This window comes from Lithobates pipiens, unplaced genomic scaffold, assembly GCF_037356315.1.
Source record: "Lithobates pipiens isolate NorthernLeopardFrog02 unplaced genomic scaffold, aLitPip1_a1.2 Scaffold_3, whole genome shotgun sequence".
Classification (NCBI taxonomy): domain Eukaryota; kingdom Metazoa; phylum Chordata; class Amphibia; order Anura; family Ranidae; genus Lithobates; species Lithobates pipiens.
In genome coordinates, this window is record NW_027507790.1 from 96976203 (window position 1) to 96997710 (window position 21508).

The following is a 21508-nucleotide window of genomic DNA, read 5'->3' on the forward strand; positions in this document are numbered from 1 at the left end:
GAAAAGGCCAAGGAACACACCAGACAGGTCTGAGATAACCTTTTGTAGAAGTTTAAAGTGGGGTTAAGTTATAAAAAAAAAAAATATCCCAAGCTTTGAACGTCTCACAGAACAATCCAGCATCCAAAAATGGAAAGAGTATGGCACAACTGCAAACCTACCAAGACATGGCCCTCCACCTAAACTGACAGGCTGGGCATGGAGAGCATTAGTCAGAGAAGCAGCCAAGGGGCCCATGGTAACTCCAAAGGAGCTGCAGAGATCCACAGCTCAGGTGGGAGACTCTGTCCTCAGGACAACTATTAGTCATGCACTCCACAAATCTGGCCTTTATGGAAGAGTGGCAAGAAGAAAGCCATTGTTTGAAAGAAAGCCATAAGATGTCCTGTTTGCAGTTTGCGAGAAGCCATGTGGGGGACACAGCAAACTGCTCTGGTCAGATGAGACCAAAATCAAACTTTTTGGTATAAAAGAAAAAGGCTATGTGTGGCGGAAAACGAACACTGCATAGATATCACCCTCAACACAAACATCCCCATCATGAAACATGGTGGTCGAAGTATCATGTTGTGGGATGTTTTTCTTCAGTAGGGACTGGGAAGCTGGTCAGAGTTGATGGGAAGACAGATTGAGTTAAATACAGGGCAATCTTGTAAGAAAACCTGTTGGAGTCTGCAAAAGACTTGAGACTGGGGTGGAGGTTCACCGTCCAGCAGGACAATGACCCTAAACATACAGCCAGAGCTACAATGGAATGGTTTAGATCAAAGCATATTCATGTGTTTAGAATGGTCCAGTCAAAGTCCAAACCTAAATACATTAAGAATCGCTGGCAAGACTTGAAAATTTCTGTTGACAGATGCTCTTCATTCAATCTGATAGAGTTTGAGCTATTTTGCAAAGAACAGGAAAAAAGTTCACTCTAGATGTGCAAAGCTGGTAAAGACATCCCCAAAAAGACTTGCAGCTGTAATTGGAGCGGAAGGGGGTTCTACAAAGTATTGACTGAATACAAATGCAAGCCACACTTCTCAGATATTTATTTGTAAAGAATGTTGAAAACCATTTATCGTGTTCCTTCCACTTCACAATTATCTGCCACTTTGTGTTGGTCTATCGCATAAAATTCCAATAAAATACATTTGTTTTTGGTTGTAACAACATTTGGAAAATGTCAAGGGGTATGAATACTTTCTCAAGGCACTGCATATTGAATGCAGACCTGGCCTTGTAATGAAGACTAGGCACCTGTAGGTTTATTCTTATTAGCTTTAGTAGAATATGTCATCTATAAGTTTATGAATATATATAAAAAAAAAAAAAGTAACATTTAAACATTTTTCCAATTTGATGGAGCATTTTTATTTTTTATTTCAGTTGATCAACTTTTTGTGGGTATATTGTTGGTCCAAATCATTTGGTGGCGTGGAGTTGTTTTTCAGGGGTTGGGATCAGGCCCCTTAGTTCCATTGAAGGGAACTCTTAAGGTGTCGGCATACCAAGACATTTTGGACAATTTCATGCTCCCAACTTTGTGGGAATAGTTTGGGGATGACCCCTCCCCTTTCCAACATGACTGCGCACCAGTGCACAAAGAAAGGTCCATAAAGACGTGGGTGAGTGAGTATGGGGTGGAGGAACTTGGCTGGCCTGCACAGAGTTCTGACCTCAACCTGATAGAACATCCTTGGGATGAATAAAAGTGGAGACTGCAAACCAAGCCTTCTTTTTTCTACATCTGTGCCTGACCTCACAAATGCGCTTCTGGCAGAATGGTCAAACATTCTCATAGACACACTCCAAACCTTGTGGGCAGCCTTCCAGAAGAGTTGAAGCTGTTAAAAGTGCAAAAGGTGGGCCAACTCAATATTGAACCTTTACGAACTAAGACTGGGTGTCATGTACTTGATGGTTGAGCCCACGGATGCAGGGAGCTTCTCTTATTCCTCTGGCTCAAGAACTCCTGATAGAGCAGACAGATGTTCAGGAGCACAGAGGGGGCACAAGGTCAGAGATGCAAGGGCTGGTCCGGGCTCCAAGAAGCAGAAGAAGAACCAGATGTGGGCTGGAACTGGGACCAGCGGTGAGCAGAAGGAACACTCAAACCAGATCAAAGAGGGAGGTGTCTTGTAGATCGGGACACCTGCGGATCTTCAAGCAGAGGTCAGGTTGAACACTGGCAGGCAGGAACAGTACCAAGGCGGCAGGCAAGGCGTAGTCAAGCCGGGTCATACACAGGCAGGCAGGATCGGTACCGAAGCAGCAGGCAGAAAAATAGTCAAGACAAGCCGGGGTCGGTGGCAGGCAGCAAACGGAGAGTAGTCAGAGGCAAGTATCGGTTAACGGACAAGGTAATAGCAGGGGGTCTCTCAGGAACGCTGTAGACCGAACAGCAGGGAGACAAGGTGCCAGGTTCCTTTAAATAGCCCCTTTGGCGCCAAGGTCCGTCATGCTGCTCATCTGCGGGCGTTCGTGTGCACACGCTCATGCGTACGCACGCCCACATTAACATTAGCACGCACCCGCGTGCACCCATTAGCGTTATCGCTCACCCGCGTGCGCCCACCTGCGTTAACGTGCACCAGTGTGCGCCGGTTGGCTCTAATGCTGGGGATTCTGCGGGTAAGACTTCTGGGAACAGCCAGGTGATCAGAACATCCTCCTTGACACTGGGATGCCATTAAAGTTCTTGTGCATGTAAAGGCAGGCGCCCCAATACTTTTTGACAATATAGTGTATATTTGACTCTGGGATTGGTACCTCTCCCTTTACTAACTGGAGTCTGTTCAATTTCCATCCAGGACACTATCTGCATGGAGTTTGCACGTTCTCCTTGTGCTTATGTGAGTTTCCGCTGGGTACTGTAGATTCCTCCCATACTCCACAGATATGCTGTGGCAGGTTACAATTGCTGCTGTCAAAATGCGCCTTAGTATGTGTGCATAGTGAGATAGGGACTGATGTGAATAAATGGGTAAATCGCTTTAAAAATTGGCGGCACTATATAAATACCTGTAATGAAATGTATACAATCCGGAACAGGACACAGTTTGTTTTTGTATCAATGTTGTGCAGACCCTTTTTCTTTACATTTTGCCTTAACCTTTGTACCTCAGCTTAATTACCTACTTACAGATGAACAGATCATGGAAGATTTAAGAACCCTAAATAAGGTAAGGGCTCATTTTAGCTGCATGTTTCCAGCTGTCCTTATCAGAATAAGCTATTCTTTTACTCGCAGATACATTTTGGACATGAGAAGTTATACATTTGTTTTTTTGATTACTAGAATTTCTGTACAAATACAATTTTAATTGTGTGAGATATAATACAAATATTCACATAAACACTCCTATACATCTCTGGGCAAGCTTAAAGCAGGATTCCACCCTAAAGTGGAACCTCCGCTGATCGGAACCCCAACCCCCCCCCCCCTCCGGTGTCACAATTGACACCTTTCAGGGGGGAGGGGGGTGGAGATACCTGTCAAAGACAGGTATTTTCACCCACTTCCGGGCATAGACTCCCACGGGAGTCTACGCCATTTCCTGCCCTGCCGCGCTGTCTGCTGGGACACACACGGGTCCCAGTGACAGCGCGGAGATTTCCGATTGCGCTGCGCGGCTCGCGCATGCGCAGTAGGGAACCGGGAAGTGAAGCCGATTCGCTTTACTTCCTGATTCCCTCACCTCGAATGGCGGCGGCAGCAGCCGAGGCCCGAGCGGTCGATCGGCCTCGGCTGCCGGCATCGCTGGAACCCGGGACAGGTGAGTGTCCATTTATTAAAAGTCAGCAGCTGTAGTATTTATAGCTGCTGGCTTTTAATATTTTTTTTGGGGCGTAATCCCTCCTTAAGCATCCACCTCTCACACATTCAACAATTTTTTTTTTTATCTTTTTTACTCAGCTTGGTGTGTCCATCACATGTCCCTCGCCAGCACCACTCTTGGTAGTGGATACTGGTGATCTCACGCTGCAGTTTGTGCCTGCACTGACCGATCTTGTCATGACGTTATCATGCCACAATAGTTCCGAGACTGGGGAGGATTCCACTGGCGGAGAGCCAGTGTAAATTTTGTTGGCATTACCCAGGCAATGACCCATACCCTAGAAGAGAGAAGAAATTTTGTCGGCCGTGTTTCCCAGGTTTACCTTCTAGCAAGTGGTCATTATAAAGCCAGCTAATAGTAATTGGTTTTAGGAGGTGATACCTTCATTAAGACCCAGTGAAAAACAAAGAATTGCTAAATATTTTTATAGCTTGTCAATAGTGCCCACCCAAAACGAAGCATAATTTTAAACTTTTTTTGTGATACCGTAATACCATAGTTCTGGGTTCATGCAATACAGACCGGTTATGTGGTATTTTGCATAGAATAACATTTTACTGTATATGTATTTTTATGTTTCTCTGGTTTGCCTTAAATTTTTTTTTTTTTTTTTTTTTTTTTTTTTTTCTTTTTGTGTTCTTTCTAACAGTTAAAATCACCTAAAAGACCAGGTAAGTAACTATGACAAGCAAACCTAAAAGCACTATAAGCTTGCTAAAGCATACCATTGTTATTAAAAAGTTTTGCAGTAATTTTAAAAATTACCAGCTATGAGCCCAAGCAGTCACCTATGTACTTTATTTGAAGGTGTATTAACACTCGCGCTCTACAAATATGTCAGATAATATGAATATCCTTCCTTTTAAAGCATAAGTGTACAATGTAAATTTATCTTTTTTTTTGCCCTTGTGCCCTGACTGGTTACACCCTTCCCTCCCAAGGGCTGCTGCCCCTGGAAATTGTTTGCATCCAGTACGCATGTTCTTTGTGGCCTGGTTGCACCTGTGCACTTTGTTTTAAAATGCATTTGTACTTTAACCTATTCTTCTACATGCTGAACACGGTTTTAAGGACCGAGCTTCAAGATTGTAATTTCATTCAGTTACCTATTTAGTGCCCTATTTAGTGCTGTGAGCTTCATCTGTCTTCGGTGAGTGCTTTGTTTCTGCTTTATTATCTATTTCTTCTAAGGTGACCAGCAGGTCAAGCAGGTTAAATGTAATTTGCGCAGGTTTATTTTAAACCTCCATAGTTTTGCACTAATTTAGTTCTAGTGAATAATGATGCTTACAAATAAGTAAAATCTAGTTGCTACACTAAGTTGTACTATAAAACAGCAGACTGGTTCCTCCTCAGCAAAGCCTATGACCTGCAGGTATGTTACTGGAGGTTGCTGATATCAATGGTCAATGACATCCTCAAAACCATACTTTTCATCTGTCACCTTTGCTTTTTCAGCCTATGTTGTTTTGCTTTGGTGACCAGTCTGAGAGACTGTACTTTACTTCTCTTATATTTTCTTTGCAGTATCTCCATCAACTCCAGAACATCTTCCTGCTACCCAAACTGAATCTCCTGCCCTGAGGTTTGAGGCTCGGATAGAGGATGGGAAGCTGTATTATGATAAGAGATGGTAAATATTAATGCTCTTTATTGTGCTTAACATCCTTTTTTAATATTGCTTGGAAAACAACAAATTCTTGCTTTAATTCTAGCTCTAGCTTGTAATCCATTGACATTACCTCCAGTTCTGTAGCTGAGGGTCTGTACCTTGGTATGGACCCGAACTGGAATATATAATGCACATTTTTGATTTGATGTTTTTATGCAATATGTGTGCATTTATTATATATATTATTAAAATTACTGCGCTGTCCCTAAGACACAAAATTGTGATTAATAACAAGTTAGTGAATATAGACAGCTGCGACTTCTCTGCAAGATACACACATCTATCAACATTTCCTAATATCAAGTCGCACTACAAAGTGAGTCCATGCTGAGAAATACGGTGCTTCGACCTTATTAAAATGAAAAGATAAAATTGATAAAACTAATCAAATTCTAGATATTAATAGTCCTTTCAAATTGATAGTTGATCTTTACTGTGAAGGTAACACACAATACACCCGAAAATGGTTATATGAGAAAAGGTCTGCCTTCCACCTCCATACAAACTGCCGCTTACCGACTCCTGTGGATCTCTTGGTTATAGGAGATCAGACACCCCTGTGGCCTGATGCCCAGCCCGGGACTTTGATTGCACATAACCAAGATCTATATATATATATATATATATATATATATATATAAGCTAAATTCTTCCTTAGTTTATGGATACAAATGTTGTTTTATCTTTTTGTGTTTTTTGCTCAACTACCACCAAAAGAAAGCTCTATTTGTTGGGAGGGGGGAGGATATCAATTTTGTTTAGGTGCAACCTTGCACGATTGCGCAATTGTCAGTTAAATCCACGCAGTGCCGAATCGCAAAAAGTGCTCTGGTCAGGTAGGGGGTAAAATCTTCCGGGGCTGAAGCGTTTTAAGGCTGCAGGGAAGATCTGCATCTGAACCCAGTCAAGGTGAAGGCTGATAGACTTGAGGTACTAGAAGGCATTACAATTACATTTAAAGTAAAATTTTACATGGAGGCAAGCCACGTTACGTGGGAGCAGGGCACATTACATGAGGGCAGGGCTCGTTACAAGGAAGCAGGGCATATTACATTTACATATGATATTTACTGGATATAACCTCTCATTGTATATACAGTATATCTCATCTGTCTGTTATTTTCAGAGTGGATTCGAGATTTTGCTCCCTAACCATATAGTTGGTGATTTATATTTACCACTGCATATAGAATTTTAAGAATAAATTGCCATTTTTTATTTATTTAACTTTACATATTAAGTTATACAACAAGTAGTATAAGAATCAATCAGTCCAGTTACTGTAAAATTCAATACCAAAAACAGCGCTGTAAATAACAAATAGTCCAAAATAAAACCATATAATCGTAAGTGGATGATAATGGAAATGTGTTAACCTAGAGAGGGAATACCTCCTTTAGGCTGGGTTCACACCGGAGCGATGCGGGAACGCCGCGAATCCGCAGCGTTTTCCTGCATCGCTTGCCTACCGCCGGCAGTTCACACTGCCCTATGCGGACTGCTGGGAGTGTCAGTGAAATGTTAATGACACCCCCAGATCAGTCCGCATATCGCAGTGCGATCTGCAAACTCGGACAGGAATCGGATCGCATGGTGTGAACACCCATGCGATCCGATTCTGCTGCGGACCAAAAAAAGGGTCCCTTGCGAGTTTGCGGCGGGTGCGATGCGAATTCAGCCATACTATCTGTATGGCTGAACTCGCATCGCACAGAGATCGGATGTGATTTGCACTGCAGTGCGGTGTGAACCCAGCCTAAAGGCGCTTTTTTCAGCTTTGTCTGGTGAATTTAACCCCCTGAGGGGATGTGCTACACGTGGTGAAATCCTATGAAAATCTGGTGGATGGCATATTAGCAGCACTTGGAATAAACACCATTATCACCCTGCAACACTGATTAAACCACTATAATCACCTTTACTGCATATAAAAGGACTCTTATTACTATTATATGGTTTTATTTTGGACTATTTGTTATTTATTTACAGCGCTGTTTTAGTATTGAATTTTACAGTAACTGGACTGATTGATTCTTATACTACTTGTTGCATAATTTTTTTTTAATTATTTTTAAACGGCTGCTTTCCTGTCGCCCTCTTTGTACTTTTTAATAATTGGGGGGGATACGGGTATACGATATATATTTTTGGATTTTTGGTTTGCTGAATCTGGCGCTGAGTGGTGTATTATAGGCCTTTTAAAATACACCTTTGTTTAATATTAAAGCGGGAGTCCGCCGGGACTCCGCGTTTTTTTTTTTTTTTTTTTTTTTAAGTCAGCAGCTACAAATACTGCAGCTGCTGACTTTTAAAATAGTGACACTTACCTGTCCAGCGCGCCCGCGATGTCGGCACCCGAAGCCGATCTCTAGATCGACACTCGAGTGCTGCCGCCGCCATCTTGGGTATGGGGATCGGGGAATGGAGCCTTTCGGCTTCATTTCCCGGTTCCCTACTGCGCATGCGCGAGCCGCGCTGCGCAATGAGGACGGTCCCCGCTGCCTCTGGGATCTGTGTGTTTCCCAGCAGGCAGTGGGGCACTTGCGGAAGGGGGCGGGCACTTGCGGAAAGGGGCGTAATGTACGCCCCTTTCCGCAGAGAGCTAGCCCGGAAGTGGGTGCAGTTACCTGGATTATCCAGGTAACTGCACCCCCCTCCCCCCTGAAAGGTGCCAATTGTGGCGCCGGAGGGGGGGGAGGAATCCGATGAGCGGAAGGTCCATTTTAGGGTGGACCTCCGCTTTAAGTTATATATCACATTTTTTTTTTTTTTAAGGTTATTATCCGATTAATCAAAACAATAATCGGCCAACTAATCAGTCTAATCAAACCCTGGTCCTCCGTGGCACCTCCTCCAGACCCACCCCTGGTCATGCCCATGATCTCTCCTTCAGCCCCACCCCTGGCCCCTCCCCAGAAGGTCAGAGACTGCAGACATGGTACAGGAGACGGTCAGACACTGCAGACATGGTAGAGGAGATGGTCAGAGACTGCAGACATGATACAGGAGATGTTAGTGATCTCAGATATGATTGATTCAGGAGATGGTCGGAGACTGCGTTTTTGGCTTAACCCAGTGTACAACTATATAGTATCACAGGGCTAAACCACTCTATTTATTTAAACCAGCTCTGCAAGATCAAGTAAGTGATCTTCCTTTGAAAGTACAACCAAGTGACAGAAGACAGCATCACATCCAATTTCCAAAATACAAATTTTCTTACAAACAGTGAACTGGTCAGGATTAGTGGAGGACAGTAACCAGTTAATGAGGCTGTGAAGTTTCTAGCCTTATCCAGCAAAATACTTGTTATTAAAAATATTGATGCTGTAGTCCTACCTCCATGTGTCTCCCTCCTTGCTCCCCCATTCAGCTCCACTCCAGCACTGTTTGCAGTCAAATGTGAGCGGCTGGAGAAGGGGAGGGAAACACTTCTTCCTTTTTTTTTTTTTTTATTACTATATATATATATATATATATATATATATATATATATATATATATATATATATATATATATATTATACATACAGTGCCTTGCGAAAGTATTCGGCCCCCTTGAACTTTTCAACCTTTTGCCACATTTCAGGCTTCAAACATAAAGCTATAAAATTTTAGCTTTTTGTGAAGAATCACCAACAAGTGGGACACAGTTGTGAAGTGGAACGAAATCTATTGGATATTTTAAACTTTTTTAGCAAATAAAAAACTGAAAAGTGGTGCGTGCAAAATTATTCGGCCCCTTTACTTTCAGTGCAGCGAGGATCTCTGAATGATCCAATGTTGTCCTAAATGACTGATGGTGATAAATAGAATCCACCTGTGTGTAATCAAGTCTCTGTATAAATGCACCTGCTCTGTGATAGTCTCAGGGTTCTGTTGAAAGCGCAGAGAGCATCATGAAGACCAAGGAACACACCAGGCAGGTCCATAATAGTGTTGTGGAGAAGTTTAAAGCCGGATTTGGATACAAAAAGATTTCCCAAGCTTTAAACATCCCAAGGAGCACTGTGCAAGCGATCATTTTGAAATGGAAGGAGTATCAGACCACTGCAAATCTACCAAGACCTGGCCGTCCCTCTAAACTTTCAGCTCAGACAAGGAGAAGACTGATCAGAGATGCAGCCAAGAGGCCCATAATCACTCTGGATGAACTGCAGAGAACTACAGCTGAGGTGGGAGAGTCTGTCCATAGGACAACAATCAGTCGTACACTGCACAAATCTGGCCTTTATGGAAGAGTGGCAAGAAGAAAGCCATTTCTCAAAGATATCCATAAAAAGTCTTGTCTAAAGTTTGCCACAAGCCACCTGGGAGACACACCAAACATGTGGAAGAAGGTGCTCTGGTCAGATGAAACCAAAATCGAACTTTTTGCCCACAATGCAAAACGATATGTTTGGCGTAAAAGCAACACAGCTCATCACCCTCAACACACCATCCCCACTGTCAAACATGGTGGTGGCAGAATCATGGTTTGGGCCTGCTTTTCTTCAGCAGGGACAGGGAAGATGGTTAAAATTGAGGGGAAGATGGATGCAGCCAAATACAGGTCCATTCTGGATGAAAACCTGTTGGAGTCTGCAAAAGACCTGAAACTGGGACAGAGATTTATCTTCCAACAAGACAATGATCCCAAACATACAGCAAAATCTACAAAGGAATGGTTCACAAATAATCGTATCCAGGTTAAAATGGCCAAGTCAAAGTCCAGACCTGAATCCAATCGAGAATCTGTGGAAAGAGCTGAAAACTGCTGTTCACAAACGCTCTCCATCCAACCTCACTGAGCTCGAGCTGTTTTGCAAGGAAGAATGGGCAAGAATTTCAGTCTCTCGATGTGCAAAACTGATAGAGACATACCCCAAGCGACTTGCAGCTGTAATCTCAGCAAAAGGTGGCTCTACAAAGTATTAACGCAAGGGGGCCGAATAATTTTGCACGCCCCGCTTTTCATTTTTTTATTAGTTAAAAAAAAAGTTTCAAAAATCCAATAGATTTCGTTCCACTTCACAATTGTGTCCCACTTGTTGGTGATTCTTCACAAAAAATAAAAATTTTAGATCTTTATGTTTGAAGCCTGAAATGTGGCAAAAGGTTGAAAAGACAGTTTACAGGCTGCATGCTTGTTCCAGGTCAGATACACTTTAGGTAATGAAACAAGGGATCACAGCTATAGAGTCTGCACCATTGAAAACAAGTCAGTGATGGCAGCTTCTAGAGTTCTTGTCTGATAATAATGTGAAGAATGTGAGGAAATACTCATAACAAAACAGTGTTGCGCTTCCTAAATAACTCCCAATAAATCCTTAAATAAGAATATGTGATTAACTTGCAATAGAGCAAGATACTGAGTGCACAATCAAATATTCATGTTCCCCGACTGGGAATAATGAAATATATGTTTTCCCTTAGTAAGAATAGTGAACAATAAAGAGAACGTCCACACACACAAAAAATAAGTAAAATAAAAATAAGAGTCCAAATGCACAAAATAATACTCGGTCTTCTGCACAAAAAAAACTCACAACACACCACCAGTGCATAAACGTTGAAAATGCAAGTGCTCTCCTCCACCTCAATATCCTAGCTGCTCACCTCAAGTTCTGACCCAGTTTCACCAGAGGGTCAATAAAAGCAGGTTCCCTCTCTGGGATACAAATGGATCAGCTGGTCATGGAACTCCTATTCCTTCTGTGCTGCCTCCGGCTGATTGGATGGATACCAGCCAGTACAAATTTCCTCAATGGGGTCCGATGCACATGGGAATAGAAAAGGCAAAATCTAGTGCTCTCTATATGTAAAACGGTTTATTTCCTCATTAAAACACTAAAATGTTACTCACAAATACAGCACTTAAGCAGTGCGGGCTCAGGATGCATAGAAACAACAAGATGCTTGCGGGATGACGCTGCCACTGTGACTCCTTTACCCTATATGCATTACGTCGAATGGGCTGCTACACCACCGTGACTTCTTCGGTAAAGCTGGCCAAATACACCATATAATTTTCTTATTCAATTTCCTTTAGATTTACCTTCAACTGTGTGGTACAAGGGCCTGTCTGATTTTACACAAATTGAAAGTGTTTAGATTTGACCTCATATTTATATGGTTTTGGTAAATCTAAAGGAAATCTATAGAAGAAAATTGTATAATGTATGGCCAGCATTAAAGCTGGAGACTGAATGTCTCACCGCTGTTTGAAATACTCTCTAATAAGGTGTGCTGCATTATCACCACCCGGTCTCGCCCACCCGGTCTCGCCCACATTGCTGGACCAGGCCTCATGGCACACCCTTCCGGGCTGACATAGGAGATGGGAAGTGGTCAAAACAGCACCAGTACACATGGCAACATCTGACAAGTGGAAAATAAATTCTTCCCAAGTCAGGTTTTTTTTTTTTTATAGAAAAAACTTGTCTAAGTTACCTTACTAAACCTACCGCTGGCAACACCATCCTGACCACATTTAATATGATAAAATGACATTAATACATCAAAATTAATTTTATTCATAAAATCATGAATAATTAAACTCATAAATTAATAATAAAACTGTTCAAACCCCTCTGCCAAAGTACCTTACTTTAATAAATCCAGGATTCCCTTTTTCTGAGTTGTCTGATATAACGACCCCCCCCTCCAGTGTTTGTCCACCTGTTCTATACCCCAAAATTGCAGTGAACTGGGGTCCTTATTGCGTACTAGTTTAAAATGTTTCCGGGCACTATGGGTGGTTATACCTTTTTTTAATATTGGTAATATGCTCTCCCACTCTGATCTGCAAGCTTTTTGATGTACGGCCAATGTACTTCAACCTGCATCCACATTGCAGCATGTAAATGACACCTGTGGATACACAGGTTAAAAAAATCTCAAATTTTGTACCTTTTTTGCCTGTACTGGTAGAACAGAATTACCTTCTCTTTTTAATATTCTTCTTTGCGTGTCGACAAGCTCTACAGCTGCCACACGCAAAGAAACCAGTGAAAACCCCAAAACATGATGCAGATGGTCCCTTCTACTTTTTTGAGTGATCTATCACCCCCCCGTGATAATAGATTCTTCAAGGTAGGTCTTTTCTGTAAATAAACCCTGGAAGGGCTGGTAATTTGGATCCTAACAGACTATTTTACCATAGACTACCCCAATGTTTTTTTTATTATTTCCTTCCACCTGTCTCAGTTGCACATTAAAATCGAGAATGAGATTAAACTCACGACACAGGGGCTCATGTTATTTCTTATCTGATAGTACTTGGTCCCTATCCATATTTAGTACCTTCATTTTATCTTCCTCAACTTTCTCAAGGACCTATCCTTTTTCCTTAAACCTACTGGTCAGTATTTTGGATTGACTCAAAAAGTATTCCTTTTTTTGGTACAATTTCTATGAATCCTCATGTATTGGCCATTTGGTATATTCATCAACCAGGGCTTATGATGACAACTGTCCACCGGCAGATAGGAATTTCTGTTGGTGGGCTTAAAGTGATTCCTTGTCAGCAGTCTACCGTCCTCCTTGAAGATCTCTAAATCACGGAAGGTGATACTCATTGCTGACAGTCCAGGTGAGCTGAATATTTTTATTATTCCCTTCCATGGATCTTTTAAATGCTTCAAAGGATGTCACATCCCCCTTCCAGATGATTACAAGATCATCTATGAATCTTTTGTATAAAATAAGTTCTTTAGGTCTCACGTCCTCCCAATGGTCGATAAAGAGGTTCGCAAGACTCGGTGCGAACCTTGCGCCCATAGCTATACCCCTTATTTGCAAGTAATAATCACCACCATACCAAAAATAATTATGCTTTAAACAGAATCGTAACCGTTTAATCAGAAACTTATTTTGTTTACTGGGGAGGTTGGAGATCTCCAAAGCCCATTTTACAGATACCACTGCCTCATGTCTAATAATGGTATGTAAAGACCCTACATCTGCAGTGGCCAATATACACTGATCCAAATTATCAAGGGATCCCAAACACTGAATCACATGCTTGGTGTCCCTGATATACGCATCAGTTTTAACCCCTTAAGTTCCACAGTGAGCATAGCAAGCATGCTATGCTGCATATACAGACTGATTTTTTTTGTTGTTGTGGGTTTAGTAACACTTTATGTATGACAACAAGGTCTTGTCCCTCCTCCTGCCTGTCACTGGACAGTGAAGAAGAAGCTCAGACTGATGAACACATCTGTGCTGTCTCCTCCTGTTAGCCTGTTCCTTGTTAGCACATAGCTACTGCAGCACAGCTAAATTTTTGCTGTTTCTCCCTCTCCTGTTCTGATCGGCGCTGTACAAAAAGCTAGTATCAAAGTCAAATTCAAGTACTTGCACTAGTTGTTTTCAAGAACATATTTAAAGCCTGGTTCCAGATTTGAACACCACCACATTATAATATATATATATATATATATATATATATATATATATATATATATATATATAATGATAATAAAAAAATTTTTTTAACTGGTTTCTGGTTATTTGAGGCATGTGGGGTCCTCTTCTGTTCTTTGGCAGTGGATGGCCCTCTCTCTACGTCATTCTACTGTGTGCCCGGGGTGACTTGATTACATTTCCCCTCCCTCCCCCAGGGAAGAAGTGGGTTGAATGTTGCTGGGCATACTTCAACCTGGCAGCGGACCAGCCTCAGATCACGGAGAACACATAGGGCAGTTATGGAGCATGGAGAGACCTGTTGGCAAAAGGGGCATTTAAAAAAAAATATATATATATATGTATATATAATTAAACTTGAATAGACATTTTAATGGTTTTTAACAAACGCATACTGTACATGCATAAACTTATGTCTGTGTGCTTTTTTTTTTTCATTTTTAAATCAGACTTTAAGTGACATAAAGACATTTAGCCACTTGATGTCACTGTTGATACACATTTCTGTGTGTGTTGGCAAAAGAATGTAGAGAAAATCCTTGGTCTATGCTGCCATATAGAAACTGGTTTCTGTCCAGCCACGGTTTCCGTGATTAAGATATGCCTTGAATCAGTTTTTTTTTTTTTTTTTTCCTCCTTCCCCCAAATAAAAAAGACAAACCAAACTTTTTTTTTTTTCCTCGTTTTAAGTGTTGTAATTTTGTGCAGAATTCCGTTCATCTATTTCTTTCTTTACTATTTATATATTGACGTTACTGAAACTGAAGGCAGTCTTGTGATATTGAAAATTAGGCCCTTTGACACTGGGGCGGGAGGTGCGTCGGCGGTAAAGCGCCGGTATATTTAGCAGCGATTTACCGTCGGATTTGTGGTGCCCCGCTAGCGGCCGAGAAAGGGTTAAAAACCACCGCAAAGCACTTATGCAGAGGCAGTAACAGTGTATACACCGCTCCTTCACCACTCCAAATATGCTGCTAGCAGGACCTTTTTTTTTACCATCCTGCTAGTGCACTGCTCCAGTGTGAAAGCACTTGGGGCTTTCACACTGGAGACACAGAAGCGGCTGTTTCAGTTTGGTTTGCAGTCGCTATTTTTAGCACAATAGCGCCTGCAAAGCACCCTGAAACAGCCGCTGCAGTCTATCCAATGTGAAGACCCCGAGGGCTTTCACACTGGAGCAGTGCACTGGCAGGACACTGAAAAAAGTCCTGCTTAGCAGCATCTTTGGAGCGGTGTATACACCGCTCCTGCCCAATGAAATCAATGAAGCAGCACAGCTATACGGCCAGCATAGTGCTGCTGCAGTGGCTCTTTGCGGGCGGTTTTAACCCTTTTTCGGTTGCTAGCGGGGGTTAAAACCGCCCTGATAGTGGCCAAATACCGCCGCTAAAACTAGGTTAAAGGGGCACTAAAAATAGCGCCGTTTTACCCCCGCCCCAGTGTGAAAGGGGCCTTAGTGCACTGTTACTAATGTCAAATCTGTTCCATAATGGTCAGTAGCAGTGAAGCTACATAAAGAATATTATTATAGTTCTACAGATCTCTTTATGTTTTTTACATCCAGTTAATTGCTCCAAAAATACCCAGATGTGACAGGTCTTGCTGTTCTTTTTAGGAAAATGACTCCTAAATAATATGTCTTGTGCTTCTTTCACTGAATCCTTATATTAGCATCTACTGTGCATTAGTGCTAGTCAACAAAAAATATAAAAGTAACACCTAAAATATGTAGGCGTTTTGGAAACACTCAGTGGTTTGAGATTACCATCCCTATGGCAATCTCCTTTTTCATTAATTTTGACGCACTTCAAATGAGAACTGTCATTAAGGGGTTAATCCCAAGATTCATAATGATAGAATCTATAATTGCACATTCATACTGCTCAAGAAATGGAAATCTGCTCTGCTGGACAGGTTGGTGATTCAGAGAACATAACAGGAGGTAAACCTGTGTTCTGGAGATGTTAACGCCCTAAATGCCATTAAATTACCTTTTTTTTGTCCTGAAGCAAACCTGTACTTTGAGTATACAGGTACTTGTATAGCGCTGTCAACTTACCTAATACTATACGGTACGTGTGTGTGTGTGTGTGTGTGTGTGTGTGTGTATATTTATTTTATATTCACATCAGTCCCTACCCCCAAAGAGCTTACAATCTAAAATCCCTAACTCACATTCATACATTAGGGCCAATTTAGACAGGATACAATTAACCTACCAGCATGTCTTTGGAGGGTGGGAGGAAACCAGAGTATCGGGAGGAAACCCGCACAGGGAGAGCATGCAATCTCCAGGCAGGTAGTGTCGTGGTTGGTGCTGCTAAGTGGAAATGCTAACCACTTAGTCATTGTATATAGCAAAAGCAACAGGCTTATGCTGTAAATTCTGCTCTTCAGCTGCACATCTCCCTTATGTTGCTCCCTCCATAAAATGCTTAAAAATGTAAGCCTAACTCCAGCCAATTTTTATATTATTTATTTTTGTTTTAGTGGGGGAGAAATAAAATTTTCGAAGTTTTTTTTTTTATTATTTTTTTATTTTTTTTATTTTTTTCCATTTCTTTCCTTAACCCTATCAAGGACATCCCTCACTTTTTCTGTTTTTGTGACAACAGTACAAGATATTGCTGTTGTAGTTGTCACCAGGATTTGAAGGTATAGACAGCAATAAAAACCATCTTAGAATTTCTAACCCTCCCCTCATTCTGCTAAAAATCGTTTTTGTATCCACATTAAAGAATAAAAAAGCTCATATTGCACACCTCCATTCAAGTTTTCAAAATCAAGTTGGTGCATGGCAGCAGGGCCCTGCCTTAAGTACAAGATGAATGGATGCCAGCGCACCATAAATTGACAAGTAATCTGAATTGTGAAAGTAATGTAGAAATTGACAATGACATTTCAGGACCACATTTATTTATTAGATACACAGATGGCAATAAAAACTGACAGAGGCTCTAACCTCTCTTTACTCTTTCCAAAATAAAAGAAAGTTTTAACTGGTGTTGAGTGTTTAAACCTGCCTTGGATGCAGAGGCAAAGAAAGTTGCACAGCAAAAACCTGTGGAAGTATACTTCTACTGACCCTCTGTGGAGTCTTGTTCACATGGTACTTAGAAGACCATGGCCACCAATGATTAATGGAAGCTGCCATTACTGAATTCTCCTTTTACAAGACAATTTTCATGGAGCAGAGTCTCTCAGGCGCAGCCGAGAGGTCCATCCAAGTTGTGTGCGTAACAATAATGCATACTACATCAGCCAATGAGCAAGGAGAATCGAAAGTATACACGCCAATAGTCGATCATCTATGGACATCTATGGGCTTCGCATAGTAGTCCATTATGTGTCACTTACCTGACACAGGAGCCAGCGAAGTCACCGCTGTCCCCTGTAGTTCCGAGCATCCATCTTCTTGGTGGGTCTCGCTGCTCTGGCGCTGTGATTCGCCGGAGCAGCGATGACGTCACTCCCGCGCATGCGCACGGGAGCCGACACTCGCGGCATATCACCGCGATCTGCGGCTTACCCAGTGCGCCTGCGTGCCACTGTCTACGGCCCATGCGCCATAGACAGCAGTGGCTGTTTTCAGGTAAATATCTCCTAAACCGTGTAGGTTTAGGAGATATTTCTTGGACCTACAGGTAAGCCTTAATCTAGGCTTACCTGTAGGTCAAAGTGGTTTGTAAGGGTTTACAACCACTTTAACTTCCCAATCCCAGAGGACGAGCCATGGGGCAACAAAGGCAGTTTAAAGTCGAGTTCCGCCCAAAAATTGAACTTCTGCATTAAGTACTGGTGACCCCCTGACATGTCACATTTGGCATGTCATTTTTTTGGGGGGGGGAGCAGTTACCCAGTTTTGACAGGTGCCCAGCTCCCACTTCCTCCCCTGGCACCGCGGTGCTGGAAGGAAGTTCACCTCTCCCCCATACCTCCCTGCAATCTTCTGGGACACATCACAGGTCCCAGAAGATTGCCCAGCCATTCACAATGCGCATCGTGCGCCCGGGTGTGAAGCCACAGCTGGGCGCCCACAGTCACAATGCCGGCGCTGTGGAGAGGAAGAGGAGTAAGGCTTCATGCGCCCACATCGCTGGACAATGGGACAGGTGGGTGTCTGTTTATTAAAAGTCAGCAGCAACTATTTTTGTAGCTGCTGACTTTTAAATGGGTGGAACTCCACTTTGTCATCTCTACGTCAGAAGGGTGTAACAGTTGCTGGTACACCAATAAGCCATCCAGGGGTTACAGCACCAATTTCTTGATTTGTTATTCCAGTAAGTTGACTTCAATGCTGAGTCGCTGATCCAGAACAAGTATAAAGGTAAATTAGTTCTGAAATGTTTTGGGCATTTACAGCATGCTTGTTCCAAGAATGTGTCTGAAATATAACAAAGACAGAAACGGACAGAAATCTAGCATTGCTGATAAGGGAACATCAATGGCAGGCCCCATTTTCCTCTAAGGACAGAGTCTCTTTAAGCACAGCTACTGTGTTACCCAGATACCTTTTTAATATCTAATTTAGATAGTTTTACTTGTTAATTGTGGTTGTCCTTGAATACATAGTAGCTTTAAAAATATTATACAGGACTTCTATAGTGCCAACAGTTTGTGCAGCACTTTACAAAATGAAGGCAGACGCTGGTTGCAATCGCAGGGCTCTACTCAGAGCTTACAATCTAACAATGTTTTCTTTTCAAAACTGGATTATGAAAAATAACCATTTCCTTTTTAAAGTTTGGTGTAGGTATCCTTTGAATGTGTTTTAGAGCTCATTTATATCTTTGTTACCAACGTGTGTTAACTCGCGACAAGTCAGTTGCCATTTATTTAAATAGGCCCCTATTCATACCTGTGCACTGCGTAGGGGAAAAATGCAGGTGCATCTGCACTATTAGATGAAATTGCGTCACTTTTACCTCCATGTGCAAGGTGACAGACATGATGATGATGATGAGCAGATGAATGTGTCTTTTCACACACATCTATGTGTAACTGAAGAAATCTACCCTTCACACCTACGGGTAAAACAATTCTTGATGCCTCGGCACAGTTTTGCAACTTTGACATGTGTTTATAAAACCGTACTTATCACAGCTACTTTGTGCAACTACTTTGTTTGTTTTTTTTTCAGGACAAATTGGGCTTTTATTTGTTGGTAAACGGTTCTGGATATATCCTGGATAATTTTTTTTTATTGTCAAATGAAAACTGGCCAAAAATAGTAAAAAATTACTTTTTTTTTAATTTTTTTATTTGGCTTTAAAAATTTCTTGTTACCATAACCTTCCATCAGAGAACAACCCAAAATAAATTCTGCTCCTGACATTCACAGCGATACCACATATTTGTTGTTGATAAAAAAAATTCCCAGAGATAGAGACACGGGGGGCTTCACTGTGACTGGTCACTGTGGTAGTCAATCAGAGGCCACCACAGCAGTGAGGTGACCTGGAATTTAGAAGTCCGGCTATCGATCATTGGTATGGAGCCCGGGGCTCTCGGGGAGACCTGGTCTCTCTACTGGGGCCACGCTGTGTGGCGAGCTCCAAGCACAAAGGGAGAAACGAAAAAATGCAGCACCACAGAAAAAAGGCCAGTACAGTGGGGCCACATATGTGTTATGTCAGCGGGAAGGGGTTAAAGGGTCTAAATTCAAAGCTGAATATTGGTACATAAAGGACAGAAGTGAAAATCTGGTTACTGTGGCCAACACAGCTTTTATTTTGGATGCAGGAAACGACCATCTGTACAATGCAAAATATTGTTCTCAGACGCTCAGCTGTATAATGTGTTGATATATTATCAGTGTTTGTAAACTGGTCATGTTACTGATCAGGCACTGTGTCTGCAAACAGCTGGGACCTTTCACCATCTAAATATGTCCGTGTTTTATTCAGGAAACTTGTATAAATCTGTGTTTCTTTCTTTCCTGTCCATTTAGGGACACAAAAAAATCATGTGTTGTTGGGTCATATTATTACCTACAAATGACTTACATTGGACACTGCCAAACAAACATTTGCAGACCAGCCTAGGATAAGCCCTCTTCTGCACAACATCCCTCAGTTTTTTGATTGTGCTCTTGGTGGTGGATGGTTTTTTTTTTTGTTTTTTTTGTTTTTTTTCTTCTTCTTCAGCTCCACTAGGAGAAAGTCTAACCATTTTTCATAGCTTCTTAAAAATAAAATATCTACCTTTCTTCAGTCAAGATTCTTTTTTTACATCTCTGAATGGGCTGGTCACTACATGGCAGCTTTCTGGATCGGCGTTTCCTCAGCCTAGCTTTGGAGTGCCATACCTGGACCCTGCTGGATTGATCATTTCAGTGCCAGCCTGGAAGTGACTTTCTGCACTGGGTTCCATGTTGGGCACTTTCCAGACCCCATTAAGGTAGCAAGTCAGCCAGAGCTATTGGCATCGCTTCAGTGCTTGCCCAGTCTCTGAAGACTCCCTCTGAGAGTAGGCCAATCGGGCTGAACATTAGAAGCAATCTCATATGCGTGCTTGGGCCAATTTTGAGTGCTGACGCCATTTACTTGGTAGAGTGTGGTGCACTCTCAGTACGTTTTACCTTCCATTCAGTATTGAGGAAGCCTCTTCCCACTGACGCTTCTGCTTTGCAAAGGAGACACACTGAACTCCAATCCCTGGACAGTAGTAACTGGCACCCCCTCAGTGGGTTCCATGACCTGCTCAGCTGGGGCTGGCTTTGATTGTTTTCTATTTTAGCAGGGCTCTGCATCCAAAGTGTTGTCCCTACATTCCTGGTACTTTCAGGATGATGGCTGCCTGTCTTTGGCTCCTTTTCTGGTACCCTTTTCCTACTAGGGGATTCATTTTAGTCCATGGTTCAACGCTTCCTCCATGTGGAGTCACTTTCTTTGCAGGTCTTGGGCAGCAAGTGGAGGGTTTGGCCTCATCCAGTGTCATGTTTTGAGTGTTGGTCCTTCAGGCGACTCTTAAGTTGGCCATATGTTATGCAAATTTCTTGTTCTATTTCCTTTAGATTTACCTTCAACTTTGTAGTATGAGGGCCTGCCTCATTGCTTACAAATGAAAAATGTTTAGGTTTGAGCTCATATTTTATATGCTTTTGGTAAATCTAAAGAAAAATTAAACAAGAAAATTGTATTCTGTATGGCCATCCTTGGGCTATACGTGTTGTTCTTCTTCTTTTTTTTTTGCACCTGTTGGTGGTTGTTAGTTTTTGTCCACCCTTCAGGTGAACTGCCTTTTGGATGTTCTAATGGCATTTGAATTCCTGTCAAAGGTCCCAACTCCTCTTGGTAAACAAAAAAACACCACCACACCCCAGTTATATAGAACCAATGGAAAAAGGAGAAATGCCCCAAGGGGACTTTGTAGGTGGGGTTAATGACGTAGTCGGTAAAAATGTATAAAACTATTTTTATTGGTACATCATAATAAAGACAGAAAAGGAAAAAACAAGAAAAAAACAACAAAATATATGCAGAAACTTGCAGGATGTACATGGAAGAAACCCGAAAACCCTAAATAGTCAGAGCATCCTCCAATATACTCCTGATATCCAACATGCTTCGGATTATTATTTCTATGTCTAATTCCT

At 42.0% G+C, this 21508-nt stretch overlaps 1 protein-coding gene across 2 annotated transcripts in view; it reads left to right on the forward strand.

Annotated features, from left to right (window-relative positions):
• The window catches only part of SUDS3 (SIN3A corepressor complex component SDS3), a 60151-nt gene that overhangs the window by 33411 nt on the left and 5232 nt on the right, over positions 1-21508 (forward strand). For both annotated transcript variants that reach the window (XM_077462075.1, XM_077462076.1), the window contains 3 exons: positions 3112-3173; positions 4480-4501; positions 5358-5463. In XM_077462075.1, the coding sequence (XP_077318201.1) occupies positions 3112-3173; positions 4480-4501; positions 5358-5463 (190 nt within the window). The remainder of the gene's footprint in view (positions 1-3111; positions 3174-4479; positions 4502-5357; positions 5464-21508) is intronic.